The 21,104-nt window shown below is 50.9% G+C and overlaps 1 protein-coding gene across 6 annotated transcripts; it reads left to right on the top strand.

Annotated features, from left to right (window-relative positions):
* The first annotated feature begins 978 nt into the window (after nucleotides 1-978).
* FLCN (folliculin) lies at nucleotides 979-20,322 on the top strand. Of its 6 annotated transcripts, none has more exons than XM_082706849.1 (13): nucleotides 1,007-1,584; nucleotides 2,616-2,775; nucleotides 6,086-6,358; nucleotides 7,740-7,886; nucleotides 9,578-9,799; nucleotides 11,033-11,193; nucleotides 12,511-12,602; nucleotides 14,149-14,339; nucleotides 15,827-15,940; nucleotides 16,745-16,868; nucleotides 17,816-17,947; nucleotides 18,052-18,157; nucleotides 19,039-20,322. In XM_082706849.1, the coding sequence occupies exons 3-13, from the start codon at nucleotides 6,110-6,112 to the stop codon at nucleotides 19,238-19,240; spliced, it is 1,740 nt and encodes a 579-aa protein (XP_082562975.1). In that variant the 5' UTR covers nucleotides 1,007-1,584; nucleotides 2,616-2,775; nucleotides 6,086-6,109; the 3' UTR covers nucleotides 19,241-20,322. The 6 variants fall into 6 exon arrangements, with proteins under 6 accessions (XP_082562974.1, XP_082562975.1, XP_082562978.1 ...); XM_082706850.1 differs by having other exon boundaries at nucleotides 1,223-1,460; XM_082706848.1 differs by lacking the exon at nucleotides 2,616-2,775 and having other exon boundaries at nucleotides 979-1,460.
* The last annotated feature ends 782 nt before the right edge of the window (nucleotides 20,323-21,104 follow it).

The following is a 21,104-nucleotide window of genomic DNA, read 5'->3' as shown; positions in this document are numbered from 1 at the left end:
AAGTCTGTGCTGTCCAATATCACAAGAAATTGGATTGGTAAGACTAAACATAAAAAGACAACGACTAGCCGCCTAACTCCCACACTCCTTAATCTTTTATCACACCACTAAAGGAAGACAGAAAACAAATTGCAATTTCATTCTTTCCTTTCTTCAGTGTAACGCGGAAATTCAAAGAAAGAAGTGACCGTGGTGATTAAAAAACAAAACAAAACAAAACAGAACAGAACAACCGGCTACTTCTACTTCCTAAAGGTGGGGGCTTATTTCCCCAACACTCGACGACAACCACCTCTGGACACCGCCTGCGGGAGCCACAAGCACCAGGACTCCGTGGACAGGCGCCCAGAGCGGAGGTCGGCTGTCTTTGATCCGACCCGACACAAGGTGGCAGCACCGTCTCGCAGCTCAAACGAATTTCCTGCCGTCCGGAGTGCGATTCAAGTCCCTCTAGCTCTTCCCTCAGAGGGCCCACATCACATCATGCATGCACTGAGGGCTTCAAAATTAATCTTTAAGTGGACAGGCTGACTAACAGGTGCCCAGGTGTTAAAAAATATGTATTACTTAAAAACTGACTCATAGTTTTAAAAAACCTCGGACGGATTATTGTTCCGGTAGGCGTGTGCCACGCACATGCGCAGTCAGCCGGCCCCCACAACCCGAGTTACCCACCTAGCTTTCCAACCGCGTCGCCTGGTAGCCTCACGTCACGTGACGGCCCCTCCCGGCCACCTGCCCGCACGTCCCACAGAAGACGGGTTTCATCGGCAATTTAATGAAAGCCAACGGTGAAACCACAAGCTGTTGCCCCGCTCTCTATAAAGCCGAGACGTTATGTTTCTTTTCCTATTCGATGTGGACCTCGTGTACTAGGCTGGCTACATTTTCCCTCAAATCTCTTTTTGAAATGCTTTTTTAATTTTAAGTATTACCCCCCCCCGCCTTGAAATGGTTTCCTCCACTAGCCCGGCCGGTGCGGCTGGAACCATTCCGTACTTCTCGGTGGGTGGAGGCGCGGAAATCAGGCGGCGGAAGAGGCCGGTGTCGGGCAGCCGCTTCAGGTTCCCCGCCAGAGTTCGGAGTTGTCCGGCTCTCGTGGTCTTCTTAGGTGTGCGGGCTGGACAATGCCTCCCCTCGCTTTGCGGTGCAGATCCGCGCCTGGCCAGCCCGCGGCCCCCCCCGTGGGGTGGGCGGATGGTACGTCCCGGCCGAGTCACGCGCCTCGGGCTCCGCGCCTAGGCGGTCCCGGGTGAGTGAGGCGGACGGGACCGAAGCTGACTTCCCGGGCGGACGGGAGGTGTGGGAGGCTCGCGGGGCCAGGCTGGCGTCCCGGCGGGGCCGGGCGCCCGGGGAACGACAGGCTCGAGGAGGACACGCTTGGCGAGTCCTGTGAGGAAGACGCTGTCAGGTGCGCCGCGGCCGGAGCGCTGGAGCCGGGCTCTGAGCTCTCCCCGCAGGTGGGAATTCGGCTCTGCGGCGTCCGGGGGGTTGGGTAGTGCCCGTGTGGGAGCGAGTCCCCGGAGCGGCCACCTGGCTTGTCCAAGTCGTTCGAACCCGGGCTGTGGAGCGGCTTCGTGGAGGGTGAGGAGAGCCTGGCTTCCGGGAGGAGGGTTTTGGAAGGGACGGGTCGGGGCGGCGGGCGGGAGTCGCGGGGGGCGATGAAGGGGAATGGTTCGGGCCTACGGGCCTTGGATTAAGCCTGACAGCCTTCGGGGTAGCTTTGGGGCACCACCGCTCTTCGAGCTGGTGTGCGGTGTTGGCGACCGGGGTGCTGAGGGGCCAGAGTCGAAGGGGGTGGCTAAGAACCTGAGATGTAGGGTGGGGGGCAGATCCACGGACGGTAAAGGGATGAGGAACGTGACCTGGGTTCAGACCCCGTCAGAGTCGTTGATTCGTTCCCCTCCCCCCATTTTTTTTTTTTTTTTGAAGAGTTTTGTTTATTTGACAGATCTCAAGTAGGCAGAGAGAGAGGAAGCAGGCTCCCCGCTAAGCAGACAGCCCGATGTGGGGCTCGATCCCAGGACTCTGGGGTCATGACCTGAGCCAAAGGCAGAGGCTTTAACCCACTGAGCCACCCAGATGCCCCGATTCCTTCCCCTTTAATGTTACCAGGAGACTGAACCCTCCGCCTTCCCCCCCAACCCAGGTTTTGCCTTGCCTCTGGTTTAGGGAAGAGGGTGTGTGTCAGGACTTCTTTTCTCCCAGGCTGGCGTTCTGAGGCCCGCACTCTGATGAAGTGATAGGCCCAGATCAGTGCTCTCCATCGCGGGTAGGAGACCACATTTCTTTCCAGTTTGCGGGTCTCTTTGGACACAGCCTTATCACCTGGAGGAAAGTATTTACCCAAAGACTGGCGCATTGTGGGTTGAGGTTCCAGGTGATCAGCAGCAGCCACTGGAGGCAGAGAAGTAGGAGGAAAGAGTTTGCTGAAAAGAGGTGCTGCTTCTCCAGCCCGTGGACAGCTGGCACCACCCCTGGTGACGAGCCAGAGTGGCAGTAGGGACTCCCTGGCACAGCAGGGAAAGTGCTCCCGGCATTGGATTGTCAACGTTGTTATGAAGAGATTGAGAAATCGTGGTACGTGACTGTGTTTGCCTTTCACGTGTCATCAGGGAACTTCATGAACAGAAATCCAGGTGAAGCTGGTAGAAATATTGGAGCCACCGCGGTGTGAATGGGTTTGAGTTGGAAGTCATCCCCTGTGGAACGTTTTACCTTGGACTTGCTGGGATGCAGCTGCTGACCTAATGAGACTCCCCTGAAGAAGACTAGGTAATGAAGCAGCAGGGAATTCTGGGGCTCGTTGCTGGCTAAGAGCCGTTGTGATGCTGTGTTTATTGGCAAAGTACTCTTTGAGCCTCCATGGTCCTATGAGAAGACCACACAGGAAATGAGAATGAAATAGACCCAGGGCCAGGCCAGCACCATGAAAAGGGCCCCACCCCTTTGACGTATTTGGGTCTTGCTTTGAGTATAAAGTTGAAGGGGTGGGGGCAGATTACTGCTGCTGCTTTGGATTCTGGAAAGCTCGTTAGAAGGAAGGGAAGAACTGTTAGGCATACTCAAGCCAGTTTATTTTCTTCCATAAACATCTGGTACAAATTGGAAGTGGGCTGGGTAGAGGAACTGATCACCTGCTACTCAGAATTCTGTTGCACATGTTGTGGGGTTAACCTGACAGAGGTGCGGATTGGCCTCTGTTTCTCAGCTTAAGGGTAGTTGTTGGGATAAGAAAGATGTTTGACATCATCTGGCACGTAAAGGCTGGAGACAGACTTTTTTCTGTGTGGTTTTGGAGTTAAGTGATACCTCCCTGTCTTCCACTAGCTGTCTGAGGCTGTGGTACTCGTGATTGGAACTGCTTTTCTTTAAAAAAACAAAACAGAACAAAAAACTATTAATGAAAGTCTGCTGTGTTAACCATGGATGCTGAGAGGTAGCTTAGCGACCTCACCTCTGGTCTGTCCATCCCATTCCAGGAGGAGGGAGACTCGTAGGCCTAAGGTCTGAAGGGTTAACTTGGCATGGTGTTGGTGCTGCCAGGGCAGTCCCTTGTAACCTGAAGTAGGAAGAATAAGGACCTAATGTTTGTAAATATTTTGTATTTTTAAAAGAAGTAAATATATTTATGTTTAAAGACATTCTTTATGAAATAACGCCATAGGGGTGCAGAAGTTCAGCTCAGAGTTCGGCTGCAGTGCCAGTTTGCTGTCACTGAGCAGAAGGCAGGAAGACTGCTAAGCCATTCAGAGCCTCGGGAACCCCCAAACCGGGTCTGATTTTAAGTTGGCAGTAAGCTGCTTGATGGTGGCTCTTCAAGTAAGCTGCTAAGTGCGTTGCTCTTAGAATCTGCTCTTTTTTTTCTCTCTTACTAGAAAATGTCAGGCCTTAGAGCTGCAGTGTGGCCGCTGCTGCCGTGCACGACTCATTTGGACATGGCCTTGTGTGCTCTTGTCTAGGCGGGATGGTACACACGTAATTTTGCTGAGCATAGAGGCTCGTGTGGGTGCTCTGTGGTAAACGGGGTGCGCCCTTCTCGTGCCATGTTCGCGCAGGTGTTTTGCTGGAGGGAACCTTATTTCCCTTTTATGCCTCTGAAGGGAAGACATGGCCCCTCTCCAGGGTTAATGCCTCTGCCTTTGGGTCTCAAAGCTTCTTCCTCTGGGATTCTTGCTCCATTGTTGGTTGCCTCGCTCCTCTTCCGCAGCACATGCTTAAATCGTCATTTTCCTTGATCTCACTAGAGTGAGCCTGGTGGAACCTCTGTTTAAATTTGGCTGTTTGATAAAATCTTAAAAAAAAAAAAGTGAATTTGGGTTGTTTGGGTCTCATGACACTAGGTGCTCAGAATCCGGTGTTCCCATGCTTGTGCTCTTGAAGCTGTTCTGCCCATAGGTATCTTTGAGGACCTCTCTGCTTTCTGTGGCAGCAACTGTCCTCTCTTCTGTGGGCAGCTCCTAAACCCACTCATCTTCAGTACACACCCCCAGTGTGTGTCAGGAACTAGACCCCCACCCCCATCTTAGGGAAGGTTCATGCAGGGAAACACGAACAATACAGTTTCTAGGAGAACTGAAATAAAGCGGAGGAGGGGAGAGAGTGATGCAGTGTAAGTGGGCAGCTGCTCTGGGGAGCTGGTTTGGGAGGCCTTCAACAGGGACGTGTGAGGAAGAAGTGAGTGGTGAGATGGTGAGTCAGGCAGGTCTGTGGAGTGTCCTGGACCTTCGTCCTCTGCAGCCCTCTCTGCTTCTGTAGTCCAGAATCTCCATGGAGCTCTCAGGATTTTCCAGCTAAATGTCCTACTGTCTCTCAAACTCTGTCCACTGCCCACCTCTCTCTAGCAGTATCTTGTGCCCCAGCTCTCCCTGCGTGCCAGGCACCCGCAAGTCCCCCTCTGATCCGCCTGCCTGACTCACATCAGCCCAGCTGACTTTGTCTTGAGTTGTCTGTTTTGTGTTGGCCTCTGCTGTTCCCATTGTCACTCGAGCTCCAACCCCTTCCTCAGGAGCACAGACGGGAGCAGACCACCTCTCATGTCAGCTGAGAGGTGGTCTGCAAGATGCCGGGTGGGTGGCAGAGTTAGCGAGCAGCCTGGAGAAGGGAGGCTGCTGGGAGGATGCGGTGACAGACCATGTGGGGTTTTGAGGATGCGGTCACCTGCGACTCACTCCCCGACATGGGAGCACTGGGTTCGGGTTTCTGGGCAGGTGTGTCTGACTGTCACGCCTTGGTCACACCCATGTCGGGGAATGAGGACAGAAGATATCTTCTTTGGCTCCACAATGGGGGAGAGGGTCCCCAAAAGAGAAGGGTTGAATCCTGGCCACTGTCTAGTACTCACATTTATCATATTTTTCATCAGAACCTGTCAGAGAGTCTCCAGTCTGAAGAAAATCAGTGTTCACTGCGGCCTAGAAGGGTCTCTAAAGTCCACCTGCTTTTAATCTTCTGCCCTTATCCCCCAGCTGTAGACACACCCCTTGACATGCCCCCTCCTTGAGCCCATGGCTCCCTTCTTCCCTTCAGCTCTCACTCAGAGAGCCCCTGCATCCAAAATCACATCGCACCTCCTCCATTGAGTCTCCCCCCACCCCCACCTGCCATACATTTCTTCCCAAAGCTGTCACCACAGGAGAGCAAGCAGTTTGTCGTGTGTCCCTCCCCTCCTAGAAGGTAAGCGCCATGAGGGCAGTATCATATCACCCAGCACAGCAGCTGTTGACAGAATAAATGAGTGCCTCCAGATCCCCTTGATCTGTGTCATATTTGCCGCATTGTCCCTCATCCTTGTGTTCTTCCCTGGGCTGGCCACCTCCTAGCCCTGTCACAGCTCTAACTGAAGGGTTTTCTGTGTGATCCTTGATCATACTCTCCCTCCTCCACTGCAACCCCTAGTAGGCAGGCACTGTATTCTGTCTGCTGAGGCCAGCTGGCTGGCTGGATAGCTGGGTGACCCGCCTTGCTGGCCGGGAAGCCTGCTGATGACACCCGCCCAGTCCCTGTGCTCCAGAGCAGCGGGTGCGTTCTGCGGCGTGAACAGAGGCTGGCCAGCTGATGATGTTTCCTCTTCTCCCCCCCACAGGCCTCCTGCTGTCTCCAGGACACCATGAATGCCATTGTCGCTCTCTGTCACTTCTGTGAGCTCCACGGCCCCCGCACTCTCTTTTGCACGGAAGTTCTGCACGCCCCGCTTCCTCAGGGGGCTGGGAATGGGGACAGCCCTGGCCAGGGGGAGCAGGCCGAGGAGGAGGAAGGTGGCATTCAAATGAGCAGTCGGATCCGCGCTCACAGTCCCGCGGAAGGGGCCAGCGCAGAGTCCAGCAGCCCAGGACCCAAAAAGTCAGACATGTGCGAGGCAAGTGTCCCTCAGGGTATTGGAGACGTTTCTTTCTTGACTGGGATTCATGCTGATGTGAATTTGACCTGGAGGGTGGGCAGAAGACCCTGTAGAACTTAACCGTGGACATGACCTCACAGAATGGTGTGCGCTTCCTATGATGTGTGCAGACCATTCTTCGTGGGCCCTATGGAATGTGATCACTTCTCTCTGTGTCCCTGTAGTTCTTTCCCGTGATCCCAGCTTTAGCTTTTTCCACGCATCCTGTGCCAGCAGTTGACACAATTGACAGTTGCCATTTGCTTTTCGGCCCTTCCCTCTGCATGCTCCCATCTGCACACTAGCCCGTCCTCGGCTCCACTTCCCTCAGTCCAGTGTCTTGGAAAGCGTCCTCCTCACGGGGGCCTGGCTGTTACTTTCAGTGTCATTGTGTGAGCTCTAGGGAATGAAGTTGAGGTTCCCTCAACAGGCTGCTGCTTTGTGTGACAGACCTGGGTCGGGCCCTGAAATCAGGAATGGTGTTAGACCTGCCACTGCAGGGTGGAGGGGAGTCTAGCCACTGTAGTTCGGTTGCACTGAGAGGCAGACTGCATGCGCAAGATTGCTCTCTTTATTGCTGGACACACTTGTGAGGCAGTAGAAGGTCGGGAGAGCCTTGCCGCTTCGAGCCAGTCTGACATCTCTGCAGGAGAGGAAGGAAGGAAAGAAAGAGTGCTGGATGGAGAGATTCCTTGAGCTGGCATTGCTACAGGAAGGGTCCCGCATCTCACAGAGAGGGGCTGGCCTCATCCCATCTTGTGCATTCTCTGGGTGGGGGTAGCCTCTGGGATGCATGGCCTCAGTGCCAGTGTGGTGGTGGCTTCCAGGGGGGGCAGGAGCCAGGGCCCCCAGTCCAGTCCACTCCCTAGCACAGGCTCTGAGTTTATGTTCTCAGGGTGCCGCACCCCAGGGAATGCAGGCGGCCTCCTGAGGCCCCTGCAAAGTGGTTGTGTCAGGACCAGGGACAGAGGCTAGCATACTCCCTGTGTGAGCCACTTTTCAACCCTGGTCCTCAGCTTTGCCTTCTGGAACGTGAGAATTCTGGCTGTAATCATCACATAGGGTTGCACTGTGGATTAAACGAGACAGTGTATGCAGAGCCCTTCATAACAGCTGCTACGCAGTGCCCAGAGATCTGGTCTCTTCCTCCTACTCTGACATCTCCTACCCATACATTGATGGTCTTTGTGATCAGTGTTCGGTTTTCCTATTCGGGAAACATTGAAATCTTGAGAAGCGTAACTCTAGAAGGCAGTTATTTTTATGTGAAAATAGATTGGGTTTTTTTGTTCAGGTGTGTGTAAGAAAGTTTGTTTCCTACTTCTTGACTAATTGGTTTTCTTCTCCTTCTCCGTGGTAGGGCTGCCGGTCCCTTGCTGCCGGACATCCTGGGTATATCAGCCATGATAAAGAGACCTCGATTAAATATGTCAGTCACCAGCACCCCAACCACCCCCAGCTCTTCAGCATCGTCCGCCAGGCCTGCGTGCGGAGCCTGAGCTGTGAGGTGAGCACCGTGACCCTGGAGGGAGCTCTGTGGGAACATGACACACTCTCCCAGACGCCCTGAACAGGTTCAGTACCAGTTATAGGAAAGAAGGCAGAGGTCAGTCCTTCACGAAGAGGACGGGGTGATCACTGAGTAGGGAGCGCGCAGCAGCCCTGGTTCTCTCCAACTCTGGAGTAAGTTGGGCTAGACTTCAGTGTTCTGAATGGTTGCTAGCTTATCATTCAAGCACCAGACTTTTGTTATCTCAATTATTTTTTTTTTAAGATTTTATTTATTTATTTGTCAGAGAGAGGGAGAGAGAGCAAGCGAGCACAGGCAGGCTGAGTGGCAGGCAGAGGCAGATGGAGAAGCAGGCTCCCTGCTGAGCAAGGAGCCCGATGTGGGACTTGATCCCTGTACGCTGGGATCATGATCTGAGCCCAACCAACTGAGCCACCCAGGCATCCCTCATTATCTCAATTCTTTTTTTTTTTTTTTTAAAGATTTTATGTATTTATTTGACAGAGAGAAATCACAAGTAGAGGGAGAGGCAGGCAGAGAGAGAGAGGGGGAAGCAGGCTCCCTGCTGAGCAGAGAGCCCGATGCGGGACTCGATCCCAGGACCCTGAGATCATCACCTGAGCCGAAGGCAGCGGCTTAACCCACTGAGCCACTCAGGCGCCCCTCATTATCTCAGTTCTTGATGAGTATATTTCTAAGACATTAACTGTTTCTAGGTTATGTGGTTATCATCTCCATCATCATCATATTCTTTAGTGGGTTACCATGTATACCTCCTGAAGGGTGAATCAGTTTGTTCCTAAACTACCTGGGTCCTATTGTTGAATTCAAGTCTTAGCTTTTATATTTTTTGATTTTCTGGTTTTTTTTTAGATTGATTTATTTATTTTAGAAAGAGAAAGTGCGTATTTGTGCACGCATGATTGGGAGGGGAGATAGGGAGAGCATCTCAAGCAGACTCCGTGCTGGACACCAAGCCTGATGCAGGGCTTGATCTCACAACCCTGAGATCATGACCTTCGCTGAAACCAAGAGTCAGAGGCTCAACCAACTGTGCCACCCAGGTGCCCCTTAGCTTTTCTTTATCTGTCAGGAAGAATTAATGATTCAATTACAAATCTTCCCTTCTCCATATTCACCTGATGGGACATGCTGAGCCCTCCTCTCAGTTCTCACGTATGGTGGCAGGGTGCCTGTCTTTAGCTGGTTCCCTCTGGTTTCCTGCTGCTAATCTTCTGGAGGCAGATAATTGTGTGAATTGTGTGTGAAGAGTGAATGTGTCTCGAGAGAGACCTAACTTTTCTCCTGTAAGTAAAGTATGCACATTTTATTGTATGGACTACAGTGACTGCTCTGATCTTCTCCAGTGTATTCTGAATGAGTGATGTTGGCAGATTGGGGTCCAGAATAGATACAACATTTGAACAGGAGTTTTTCATGGCTCAGGGTAGAAAAAAGTCATGAACCTACTTGACTGGCCCTTGCAATCCATGGTAATAAATGTTATCTTTAGAAAGTTTGATCCCAGGAGCAGATGAGAGCAGTTTTCTTGTCTTGTCCCCACCTCCCCCACTCTTCCCATAATTAATGCCAGTTACTTACTGCAGAAAGCTAGGTTAGAGAAGGAGGAGTTGTGTCACTAGAGCAGGCACAGGACTGTGTCCTGCAATGGCTGTTGATTTTCGCAGGTCTGCCCTGGCCGGGAAGGCCCCATCTTCTTTGGGGACGAGCAGCATGGTTTCGTGTTCAGCCACACTTTCTTCATCAAGGACAGCCTGGCCAGGGGCTTCCAGCGCTGGTACAGCATCATCGCCATCATGATGGACCGGATTTACCTCATCAACTCCTGGCCCTTCCTGCTTGGGAAGATCCGAGGGATCATTGATGAGCTGCAGGGCAAGGCGCTCAAGGTGACCCCACGTGGAGGGAGCGTGGGTGGCAGTGGGGGAGGAGCCTGGCACTGACGGGGTCAGAGCAAGGGTGGTTTTATGATCTCCGGGTCTGGCGGCTGTTGCTGTGTCTGAATTGTGGTCTTCCTACTTCAGAGTCGGGCTGCGGCAGTCAGTCCTGCTTGCTTCACTCAGTGGCTCTCTCGAGTCCACTGTTGTCCCATTTCTTGTTCGGCTCTGGCTTCTTCGTTATGCTCACATGTCCTGCTTCCTTCCTGGCGTCTTTGCTTCCTCTGACCTTCATCTGAAAGCCTGTGCACGAGTCATGTTGTAGACCCATCGCCAGCGTAGACCTCTAGCTGTGGCATCGCATCTCTCAGAATGGGCCAGGTTATGCTGTGATGACAAACAGCCTCCAGACCTCAATGGGTTAAAACCACAGGATTTGGGGTTTTTGTTCGTTTTGTTTTATTTGGGTGTTTTTTTGTTTTGATAGAGCAGGGTGGGAGCAGAGGGAGAGAGAGAAGCCCAAGCAGCCTCCATCCTCAGCTAGGAGTCTGACCCAGGGCTTGATTGCACAACACTGAGATCATGACCTGAGCCAAAATCAAGAGCTCAACCGACTGAGCCACCAGCGCCGACAGTTTATTGTTTATTGTTTGTCGGTCGTATTTGTTTACTGTTTGTCGGTGTCGATTTATTGTTGTCAGTCGTATTCTGGTCCGATGCAGGGTCTGGGAGACCTCGTTGTAGTCAGCCCAGCAGGTGGGGTGGCAGCCATGTTGGAAAGTTGCGGATTTTCCTGCGACAGGGCATAGATGGAGCTGGAGGGCCTCGTTTCTCTCTCACCTCAGTGCCAGGATGGGGCACATGCCCACCCCCGCCCCCAAACACACACACAAGGTCTTGCAGTGAAAGCCTCCATGTGCTGGGACCGGGGGAGACTGAAAGTATGTGGAGAATAACAGTAGTGGCCACGCAAGCATGTGTGCCTCCTGAGTACCCGCAGGTGCTCGGCGCGTTGGTTGTGGAATAGGGTACAGGAGAAATCGGTGGCTTGTAATCAAGCTGTGAGGCAGAAACCATTCTGTTTGGAATGAGGAGACCACTGGCACTTTCTATGCATCAGGGCAGCAGAACAGGGACAGAGTCTTCCGGAGCAGGAGCCGGGAAGTTGGCTATGAATGAGCTGGCTCTGCGCTGCTCTGCTGTCATTGTTCGGTTCAAAGAACACCCTTTCCCTTTGCATTTCAGGTGTTTGAGGCAGAGCAGTTTGGCTGCCCACAGCGCGCCCAGAGGATGAACACGGCCTTCACGCCCTTCCTGCACCAGCGCAATGGCAACGCGGCCCGTTCGCTGACATCCCTGACAAGCGATGACAACTTGTGGGCATGCCTTCACACCTCCTTTGCTTGGTAACGAGATTTGCAGTCTTTTAGCACCCGTTAGAATGAGAGCAGTCATTGCTTGGGTGCTGCATGAATCTGGGGAAGCTGTTGTTGGCTGAGTTCCCTGGGGGCCTCTGTGCTGTACCTGCCTCCTTTTCCTCTGGGCATCTTCCCCTGGGCATGCGGAAAATGGATTTAGGTGGCACTCCCTTCCCCAAGTGTTTAAGGTGATGCTCTCGCACCAAGAGCAGTGATCTCCCTTTCTTGTCTCCAACAAGCATTGTGGGTCAAGGATTTGGGTGACTGGCCTGGATGGTTCTGGCTGAGCTTCTCAGGGGTTCGTCATTCAGGGCTGCAGTGGTCCAAGGTTTGCAGTCCCCTGGCAGCTCGGTGCAGGCTGCTAGGGCCCTTCTAGCAGAGGCTGTTAGGAGTGTGCTGTGGCGCTCTGACCTGCCTAGTCAGGAGGGAGGAATTGTCTCCCTCTTCTAACAATCACCACAGTCTGTCCTCTGGCCTCAAATTGTTTCTCTTCCTTCCATTGCAAGATGTACCTCTCCCATAGACGCCCTCAGATCCTCCTCCTCATGCAGCCGTGGCTCTACATTGTCTAATTCAGTTCTGAGCGCAGAGGAGGAACCTCAAACGGAGGTCTTTGAGGGTAGCTCCTGAGGACCTGCGAACTAGAGAGTCCCTGTCTCCCATGCTGACATAAAATCATCTGGCGAGGTTTTCAGACCCAAAATAGAAGAAATAATGCAATGAGCTGCATTCCTTCATCATTTAGCCATAGTGGTTGCAACATTTCACTGCTTTTACTGCCGCCTGCTTTTGGGAAAAAAAAAATTTTTTTTTAAAGATTTTATTTATTTATCAGAGAGAGGGTGGGGAAGAGAGCGAGCACAGGCAGACAGAATGGAAATATTTTTTAAAGCAAATCTTAGTTGTAGCATTTCAAATGTAAAACCATATCCGACAAAACTGACAGATTCCTTAGCATCATCCAGCCCAATCCGTATTTGGTTTTCCTGTTTTGCCTCAGGATTGAGTTTTCAGGTGGGATCAGGTCACCAGTTCACAGCACGCACCTTGTGTACTTAAGTCTGGAGCGGTTTCTCTGATGCCTCTGCCACGGGTTTCCCCAGGGCTTTTGTTGGAGAATCAGAGTCCCTTGTCGTGTAGAATTGTCCTTTTGGATTTGGCCGATTCTGTGTTTGTGGTGTGTGCAATATGATCTTTTGTGCCCATATTTTCTGTGAACGAGGAGTGCGATCAAAAGGTGTGATAGCCTTCAGGTTCTGTTTCCTTCTGGCAAGAAGACATCACAGGTGGTGCTCTGTTCTGCAGGCTCCTGAAGGCGTGCGGCAGCCGGCTGACTGAGAAGCTCCTGGAGGGCGCGCCCACTGAGGACACCTTGGTCCAGATGGAGAAGCTTGCAGGTGAGCTGGGAGTGCTTGTGCTGCACGTCTCTGCCTGCGGAGGCTGTAGGGGCTGTCTCACAGCCATCCGGCCCTCCACCCTGGTGACGGGGACCCTAGGATCAGTAACCCAGGGGGAGCATCTGTAAGAGCTTGCCATTTAGCCTTAGTGTTTTTATTGTAGTTTCCTGGGTCCTTTTCCTTGACAGTCATGTGAAGGAATCTATCACCCTGGGCAACCCAGGAAGGTCTGCTATTTGGGCCGCTAGGCTGTAGAGAAGATGGGTTGATGGAAGGTTTCGTCCCTGTTTTAGGATCCCCAGGTTCTTGCCCTTTCTAGACACTTGAACAATAATAAAGTATTATGCTTTAGGTAGACCCTGGGTTTCCATCAAGGGTTGTTCCCAAGCCTCACCAATGTCTGGGTAATGCTCCCCAGGTTTTTGACGAGAGCTTCATGTCTGGGGTTCAGGATCCTGTGTGTTTTTAAGGGTTTTCTGCTGTGGTATGTACCGGCCTAGGAACCTCTGGTCTCGGCCCTGTCTGTGGTCCTCCTCCGGAGATGATTTGATTCTTGGTGACCTAGGTCAGCAGCCTCAGCGTTGGGATTGGGTAAACCAGATTTGCAATGTGCGTTGTGTGTAGTGTAATACTAATAACACTTGACATGCTATGGGTCGCAAATAATTGGCCTTCTTAATGAATTGGAGCTGTTTCCAGGTTATTCCCGCACTCAGGTGACTTTACATGCACTTGGATTCAGTGCGCTTTCCTGAGGGGGAGAAATGGAGTAGTTTCAGCAAGGGCAGAGTATATTCCGAAAGATAAAACCTTTGCAATGTATCTTCATGCCCTCGCAGATCAGCAGGGCCTAGAACCATTTACTGAGATTTCAGATTTCTAGGCTAGTGAAGATGGTACGGATAGTCTGTTGGTGGGAGCTTCTGGGAAGGATACATGTGCAGGCATGCAGGGCTCTCTGTCACGGGTTGGACTTTATTTTAGGTCGAAGCACACACTTTGGATTTGGACAGATCTGGCTTCAGATCTTGACTCTGCTGCTCTCATGCATTCTGTGTGACCAGACAAGGCCTCCTCCCTGTGGATCTCATTGGGATCATGGAGAGATGTCCTTATTTGTGGTTGTCACAGATTCATGGGAATAACAAATACTTCTTTATTTGTAAAATGGGGAGAATAGTACTGACCTCAGGGCAGTTGAAAGGATGAAATGAAATAATGTGTGGAAGCCTTTAGAATAGTGCCTGAGCGAGGAAGTGTGCAGTGACCGAGCTAGGCTCGTTCTTGTCATTGCTTTGCATTATCCCGCAGTCCTAAACAGCTCATAGTCTCATGGGTGCCCGCTTCATAGTGCAGTGTGAGGCTCCGGGCTAAGTAAATAAACAGATTGATTCCTCCCCGCTCCCCCCAGGGCTCCGAAGACAAACAGTCTAGGTAGCCAACCCAAACCAGCAATCAGGAGTGCCTTGGACTAAGGTGGACACCACGACACTGTCCCATCCAAGGATCACATGTTTCATAAATGTCTTTGTGGTCTGTCTTGCAGACTTGGAAGAGGAATCTGAAAGCTGGGACAACTCTGAGGCTGAAGAGGAGGAGAAAGCCCCTGTCCTGTCAGAGGGTGCTGAAGGGCGGGAGCTGACCAAGTGCCCGACAGATTTGTCCTTGCTCTCGGACTGTGGAAACTGGCAGCCCCGGAAGTTGTCCGTCTTTAAGTCCCTTCGGCATATGAGGCAGGTAGGTGACCAAGGGATGGACCCACCTTCAGAAACTCTAGAGAATAGCCCAGTCCCCACCTTCTCATCCAGTACACTTTGTCCTTTAGGCCCATGACGTTCAGACCCAGTGGGGACTGACTGGTTAGGAATAACCAGAAACCCTCAGTGGCTGGCCAAAGACAGCTGGGTTGCCTTGGCCCCAGGCACAGTGCTCCCCTTCTACTGATGACTAGGTGTCTGTTTTACAGAAAGCCCGCATGGTTGGCTTCTCATGGTCCTTTCTCTGATCTTGTCACGCCGGAACCTTTTAAAGGAAGCACTGCTCAGAGCACTTCTGCTTTGCATGCAGCATCGGACGCTTAGCAGACTGGAAATGCTGGCCCTTCGTACAGTAGATTGGGGAGAATCTGATGTCCAACCATAGGAATTGCACCCAAACAGTGGTGTGTCCTTGAGTACAGAGAGGAAAACATCCACTGTATCATGTAGGCTGGTACGCATGTTTGTATACATGCGGATTGGAGACATGAGTCTCACACAACAGTGTAGGCCCTGGTTATATTTGGTCAGACGAGAAGATAAGATTACAAGGGCAGTCCCTTTTCCTGTTTCTCTGTGACTATTTTTACAATGCACATGAGTTTTAACAAAAGATAGTTATTTTCTTTTTGAAAAATGGTGTAAAGACTGATTAAACGGCAGATGTTCTGTGGGCCTTCTGAATGAGGAACATTGACCTACCAAAATCATGTATTTGGCTAAGGTCATCCTTGTCTGTTGCTTGTGTGGATTAAAGTTAGAAGGAATTTCAGTCCCATGGGAGGTGGGAGTGTTTTGAAACTATAGGAGTTTTGTAAAGTATATTTCTAGCGTCCCTTTTTTTTTTTTAAGCCACATTATAAGTCATAGAATAACAGACTGAACTCTTCAGAAACACCAGTGTCAGAGAAGTTATAAAAAGTCAGGTGGAGAGAGGGACTGTTCTAGCATCAAATAGGACGGACAGCAGAATAAATGAAACAGTTGTTGGTCCTCAGGTGACTCCTGGATTGAAAGAAAACAGCAATCAAGGACACCGTTAGAGAGTTGGGGCTGCAGATACTGGGTTGATGGTGCATCTGTGTGGTATTTCTGGTGGTGGTGTGTACTGGAGTTCTGTGGGAGAGCCCCGGTCCATCCTGGGTCCTGAAGTGCCATGCTGCTTGTCCCAAACTTGGAAATGATTTAGCAAAGTAATGAGAGAAAAAGTGAATGTTACAGATTGCTAACATGTTCTCTGCTTTGAGTTCTTAAAAATAAAATTGGGATCTTACAGTGTGCCAGGGCCTTGGGATCGGGCTGCCAGGGGCTCATCCAGACCTCCGCCTTCCTCCTCCTGACCATGGGCAAGTCAGCTGGTCCTTCCCTCTCGCGACCCATCTTCCTTCATCACAAAGAGAACACACAGATAACTTCAGTTGCACAAAAGAAAATTCAGGGCAGAACGCACTGAACTGTGTTTTTCAGGTTCTGGGTGCGCAGTCTTTTCGCATGTTGGCCTGGCATGTTCTCATGGGGAATCAAGTGATATGGAAAAGCAGAGACGCAGACCTTGTCCAGTCAGCTTTTGAGGTTCTTCGGGTAAGAGTAGTTTTTCTTGTAAGTGTTTTGTAGTGGGACAGTGTCTGTCTGGTGATTTTTTGTTTTTCTTTTTTTAAAATCCCGACGGTGGGTTTCATGTTAGGATGCAGGGATGGCTCAGCCCAGACGTGCATGCCTGAATCTGAGATCCGTGCTTTTTCTGCACTGTTGAAAGTGGCAGTCATCAGTGGCACTTATTTCCAGTGGAAGGAGTCTGTGCTGCCTTGGTAGAGTGATCACTCCCCTGCCCTCACCCCCAGATCCCTCTAAGAAGCCGTTGCATGGTTCACAGCTGCCCTAAAAGCAGCTTTTGGTCAGCACACGTCCCTGTGCACAGAACATTCCTGATGAGTCAGGTGGGAGCGTATCTGCCATGCTGTCTGCACCTCAGACGGGTTGTGGGTGCCAAGGCCCAGGCCTGGCTGATGATGTTTATGTCCTCAGAAACCTCATTCATGCCTGATATCTGCCTAGGTCTGCCGAGGGCACAAAGTGAATATGCCAGAATCCCTCAAAAAGTTTATAATCTCTTTGTGGGGTGAGGGAAGAGACAGACATCTCAGAAGTCAAAGAATAATAGATTAACACCACAAAGCAAGAGGTAGCGCAAGTCCCGTATGACCAATTGCCAGGTTAGGATCTGGGGCCACGCGAGAGACACCCCAGTAGCGCCACATGATCGGGAATGCCTTCTGGGAAGAAAGAGGCTTGGCCCGAGCTGCGGAGGGCATGTGGGGTGTGGGTGATGGATTCGGGCAGGGGATGTTCAGCTGGTGCAGGTCTGTGTTACTGTGTCCTCTCTAGACGATGCTGCCAGTGGGCTGTGTCCGCGTCATCCCTTATAGCAACCAGTACGAGGAGGCCTACCGCTGCAACTTCCTGGGGCTCAGCCCTCACGTGCAGATCCCCGCCCACGTGCTGTCCTCAGGTACGTCCCTCTCCTGTCGGACCGAGCCCTGCACTTCTGGGCTCAGAAGTGGAACTGCGTCCTAGCCATGGATCTGAGGACGCTGTCTGCTCAAGCAGGAGGACCAGTTTTCCTAGTGGCTTCGGGCCTCTGTTTTCTGTCTTTAAAACGGGTGAGGGTTGGACAGAACAGCCTCTGAGGGTAGCCTACTGGGTGTGGTTCTCGGTGGAAGGCAGATTAGAGTCACGGAGTGGAAACAGCACAGATGGGTGTCAGAGGTTTGTCGTGTTATTATGCTGAGCTGAGCCGGTGATGACAAGATTAGGAAGGCGACTGTTTTCTTACATGTGCCTTAAATCCTATCCAGCCTTGACATTCACCAGTGAGAGCCAGGAATCTGATGAGCATCCTTTTCTTTTAGTTTGAGGAGTTCAGGAGTCAGCCTCGGTGTGAATCCCAGCCTCCCCTGGCTAGCCAGTGGCTTCTCCAAGCTCACTCTGAGAGATGGCCAGAAAGTAGACTGTCAGAGCGTTGGGGGCTCAGCAGTCCCGAGCTGCCATTCCGTTCAGTGTCCCAGGCTGGATCCTGAGTCCCAGAGATGCGCACCTTTTTTTGGAACACAGCCTCCCGGTTTTGAAGATGAGCTTGAAATTCTTAACCGGGGTATTGGCGGTGTGCGGGAAGCGCTTAGCAGTCTCTTTCCCTGTCATAAAATGAGACTGACACTGGGAGTTCTGTCACGGGGCTGTTTGGCATTAAGTGAGTTCAGATATATAATTAGTTACTGAAATGTAATACATTAACTGAGGCAAGAATTAATCCTTAACTCCACTGACAAACATACTGCAAGATGTGGCCAAGCATGAGAGAGGTGGGTTTCCGCTCTTTGATGGGAAGGGCAGCAGCGGGAAGCAGGTCCCTGCGGGGCACAGGCACGCTTCCAGCACCTGCACTTTGTGTTGCTGCAGAGTTTGCTGTCGTCGTCGAGGCCCACGCAGCCCCCCGGTCTGGCCTCCACCCAGCTGGCTGCGAGGGGGACCAGTCCCTCAGCAAGTACGAGTTTGTTGTGACCAGTGGAAGTCCCGTAGCTGCGGACCGAGGTGGGTGCCGCCGGGCCGGCCGGCCTTTCAGCACAGTGAGTGGGGATGAGAGCGCTGAGACTGCCTCTCGCAACCCCATGCTGACGACCCGCCCTTGTTCCCAGTTGGCCCCACCATCCTGAATAAGATGGAAGCCGCTTTGACCAACCAGAACCTGTCTGTGGGCGTGGTGGACCAGTGCCTTGTCTGCCTCAAGGAGGAGTGGATGAAGTAAGCACACCCACACTGGCCCCTGGAGTCTGTTTCCCCACGGGGGTGCTGGCCAGCCGAGAGCGTTGGGTTCGGCTGGCAAGAACCAGGAGCTATTTTCAGAAAAAGGCTGTGGCCTCCCTGAGAAATGGGGTAGAACAGAGGTTAAGAGCATGGGTTCAAGTAGTATCTTGGCCGCTGAGTGACTTTGTGCAAGGTCAGCACTTCTAGTCCTCACGATGTTCCTGCATGAGATGCCTGTGACACCTGCTTCCAAGAGAAGCAGTTATTTTTTGCTGCTTAATTAACTTCAAAAATCTGAAAGCCAGGGCCACCTGGGTGGCTGTGGTTGGTTACGTGTCTGCCTTTGGCTCAGGTCATGATCTCAGGGTCCTGGGATCGAGTCTCATGTTGGGCTCCCTGCTCAGCGGGGAGCTGCTTCTCCCTCTCCTCCTTCTCTCTCCACTCCCACTCATGCTCTGTTTCCATCTCTCTCTCTCTCTCTCTCTTTCTCTTTCAAGTAAATAAAATCTTTTAAAAAAACCCAAAGCCAGATAACAGATGTTTCTTTTCTATTAAAGTTAACTAGTTACTTTATTTTCTTAATAAAATTTGTTAGTAATTTTTAATGCAGTTCAGTCAGACATTGTCCTGATTCCCAGCAATACAGTGAAGCTGAGGAGCAACAAAGTCCTTAAATGAATTGAAAGAAAATGGGTCCCCCATTTTGAGGCAGCGGCCTTATGGCGTGGGGTTAGAACTGCTGGGCCAGGGAGAAGTCCTGGAGCACACAGCTGTGAGTGGCCACTCCATGTGCTGGTCTTGAAGCCCTCAGGCCTCGCTACCTGAACTGTGGTGATTTTGCTGTGGCGTCTGAGAGTTGTGTTTTTGGTTTTTTTCAGCAAAGTGAAGGTCCTTTTCAAATTCACCAAGGTGGACAGTCGACCCAAAGAGGATACGCAGAAGCTCCTGACTATTCTCGGAGCATCTGAGGAAGACAATGTCAAGCTGCTTAAGTTCTGGATGACGGGCCTGAGCAAAACCTACAAGTCGCACCTCATGTCCACAGTCCGCAGCCCCACAGCCTCAGAGCCTCGTAATTGACCCCACGGTGCGAATCTGATCCCATGTTCACCTTCGGAGAAGTGCTGATGGCCATCTTTGCCGCTGAGCTCACGGACGGGTCTCTGATGGCAGTCACAGACTGCTTTCGTCTCTGAACTGCCGGCATGGAGCCCTTTCCTAGCGAGCAATGGAAACTTTTGGGGCCAGACTTTGCCCTCTGTGTGGGATTAGGACCTGGTGTAGTTTTCAGCACCCTTCCAGAAGCTATTTGAATTGTTCTAACCCTGAAAGGGGCTGTGGGAAACGTGGGACAGTGGGTCCCCTGTGTTTGAGCACCCTGAGAGAGAAGACTGAGGAGAACATGCATCTTACGGCTCTCAAGGATTTAGATCTCAAAATTTACAGGGAAACATGCCAGGCCAGTCCCAACCTGGGTATTTTGGTCGCAGTAACAAACCTCTCAAGGTTCATGTTTGAATCTTTCTATTCTGAAATTCAAGACTTTTCCAGGTTTTATAATATGAATGCGTGTATGTTTTGCTGCAGTTGTGAATTTTCATGTAGTCATTGTTAGCAGTCTGGTTTTGAGCTGGGGTGGCTTCTGGGGTGGAGTAGATGCTGCCTCATCTTTGGGATTCATGTTCTGGAACCATGTGACTACGAAGTCTTCTGGCCATGCTCTCCTGTGGTTGTTTTGACATTTCCCTGTGGCTTGCAGACAGGCCCCTGATCTTTTTTACACAAAGATGATACTTTGCTGAAATGTCAGATGGAGCCATTTGACTTCCTGACTCACTGGACGTGAAGTTTAGAAACCAACTGTAGTTTTATTCCAAGTCACTTTGCCCTTTATTGCTTCTTTAAACATTTAGATTTGGCTACAGGTAACAATTCTCAGAGTATGGTGACTTAAGATAGTTTAATCATCCCAATGTGCACTTTTAATAAGGATTCATGGCTTGGAGGGATTTTTCCAGCAATTTTGCTGATTTGTTTATAATTTGTGTGTGTGTGTGTGTGTGTATTTGCTTAACTTATATTTAACATGGAAACTAAGTTTATATGACTGGGTATCTATCATGCAGGAACATTGAAACACAATAAAGATGTATTTTTATAAACTGTTGACTACATGGTTTTATTGATTTGATAACCTAGAATTTTTGAGGGTTCAGTCACAAAATATTATGACTAAAATAACACTGGTGATAGAACTATTTTGAAACTGAGGTCTGCTAAAGGGTTGTAAATTCTAAGAGACTTAGACTGTACATTGTGGTTACTTCTGATCAATTTCAGCTCAGAGCACAGAAGCACTACCTGTCCCCCACCCAGCCACCCAGCAGGTGTGCTGGCATTCCTGGAGCAGGCTGCATATACCGTATGGGAGCTGTGGTGGGTGGAAAGAACCCTAGACTACAGTTGTGGGGCTATCTGTGCTCTGATCACTGGTTGCTGCTTCTGATCATGGCAGTCATTGTTGCAAGCCCCTCCCGCTCTGGCTGCCTGGAGACTTAATGGTCCAATGCCCTTCCCCTTCCTTCAGTTGTGCGTGTGTCTTTCCCCTTTCAGGAAATTCAGACAAAAAAGCAACAGCATTCAAAAACAAGTGCATGTACAGGGGAAATTAGAAACTGCATGTGCAAGCAAAGGCTCAGAAAAGACCTGAGAAAAATCTAAGTTTATACCTCAGTCTGATCCTTGGCAAAGAGAAAGCTTACAACCATAAAAATAAAAGACAAAAAACAGGGAACCTTGGGGAAGGAGGAATATCTAATTTTCAGTTATCACATTATTAGATTTAAATGTCCACTGTTCAGCAAAAAATCACAAGCCAGATAAAGGAAAGTGGGGCACCTGGGTGGCTCAGTCAGTTAAGCCCTTGCTTTCAGCTGAGGTCATG

The sequence above is a fragment of the Mustela nivalis genome, assembly GCF_964662115.1.
Source record: "Mustela nivalis genome assembly, chromosome: 17".
Classification (NCBI taxonomy): Eukaryota; Metazoa; Chordata; class Mammalia; order Carnivora; family Mustelidae; genus Mustela; species Mustela nivalis.
The sequence above is the reverse complement of the archived record's forward strand: the minus strand, read 5'-3'. Positions and strand labels throughout refer to the sequence as shown.

Bases quoted from the DNA above. Each gene is read 5' to 3' on its own strand.
- FLCN (XM_082706848.1), top strand. From the start codon at position 6,110: ATGAATGCCATTGTCGCTCTCTGTCACTTCTGTGAGCTCCACGGCCCC. The intron at 9,800-11,032 runs GTGACCCCACGT...TTTGCATTTCAG, and splicing joins TGCAGGGCAAGGCGCTCAAG to GTGTTTGAGGCAGAGCAGTT. The intron at 12,603-14,148 runs GTGAGCTGGGAG...TCTGTCTTGCAG, and splicing joins CCAGATGGAGAAGCTTGCAG to ACTTGGAAGAGGAATCTGAA.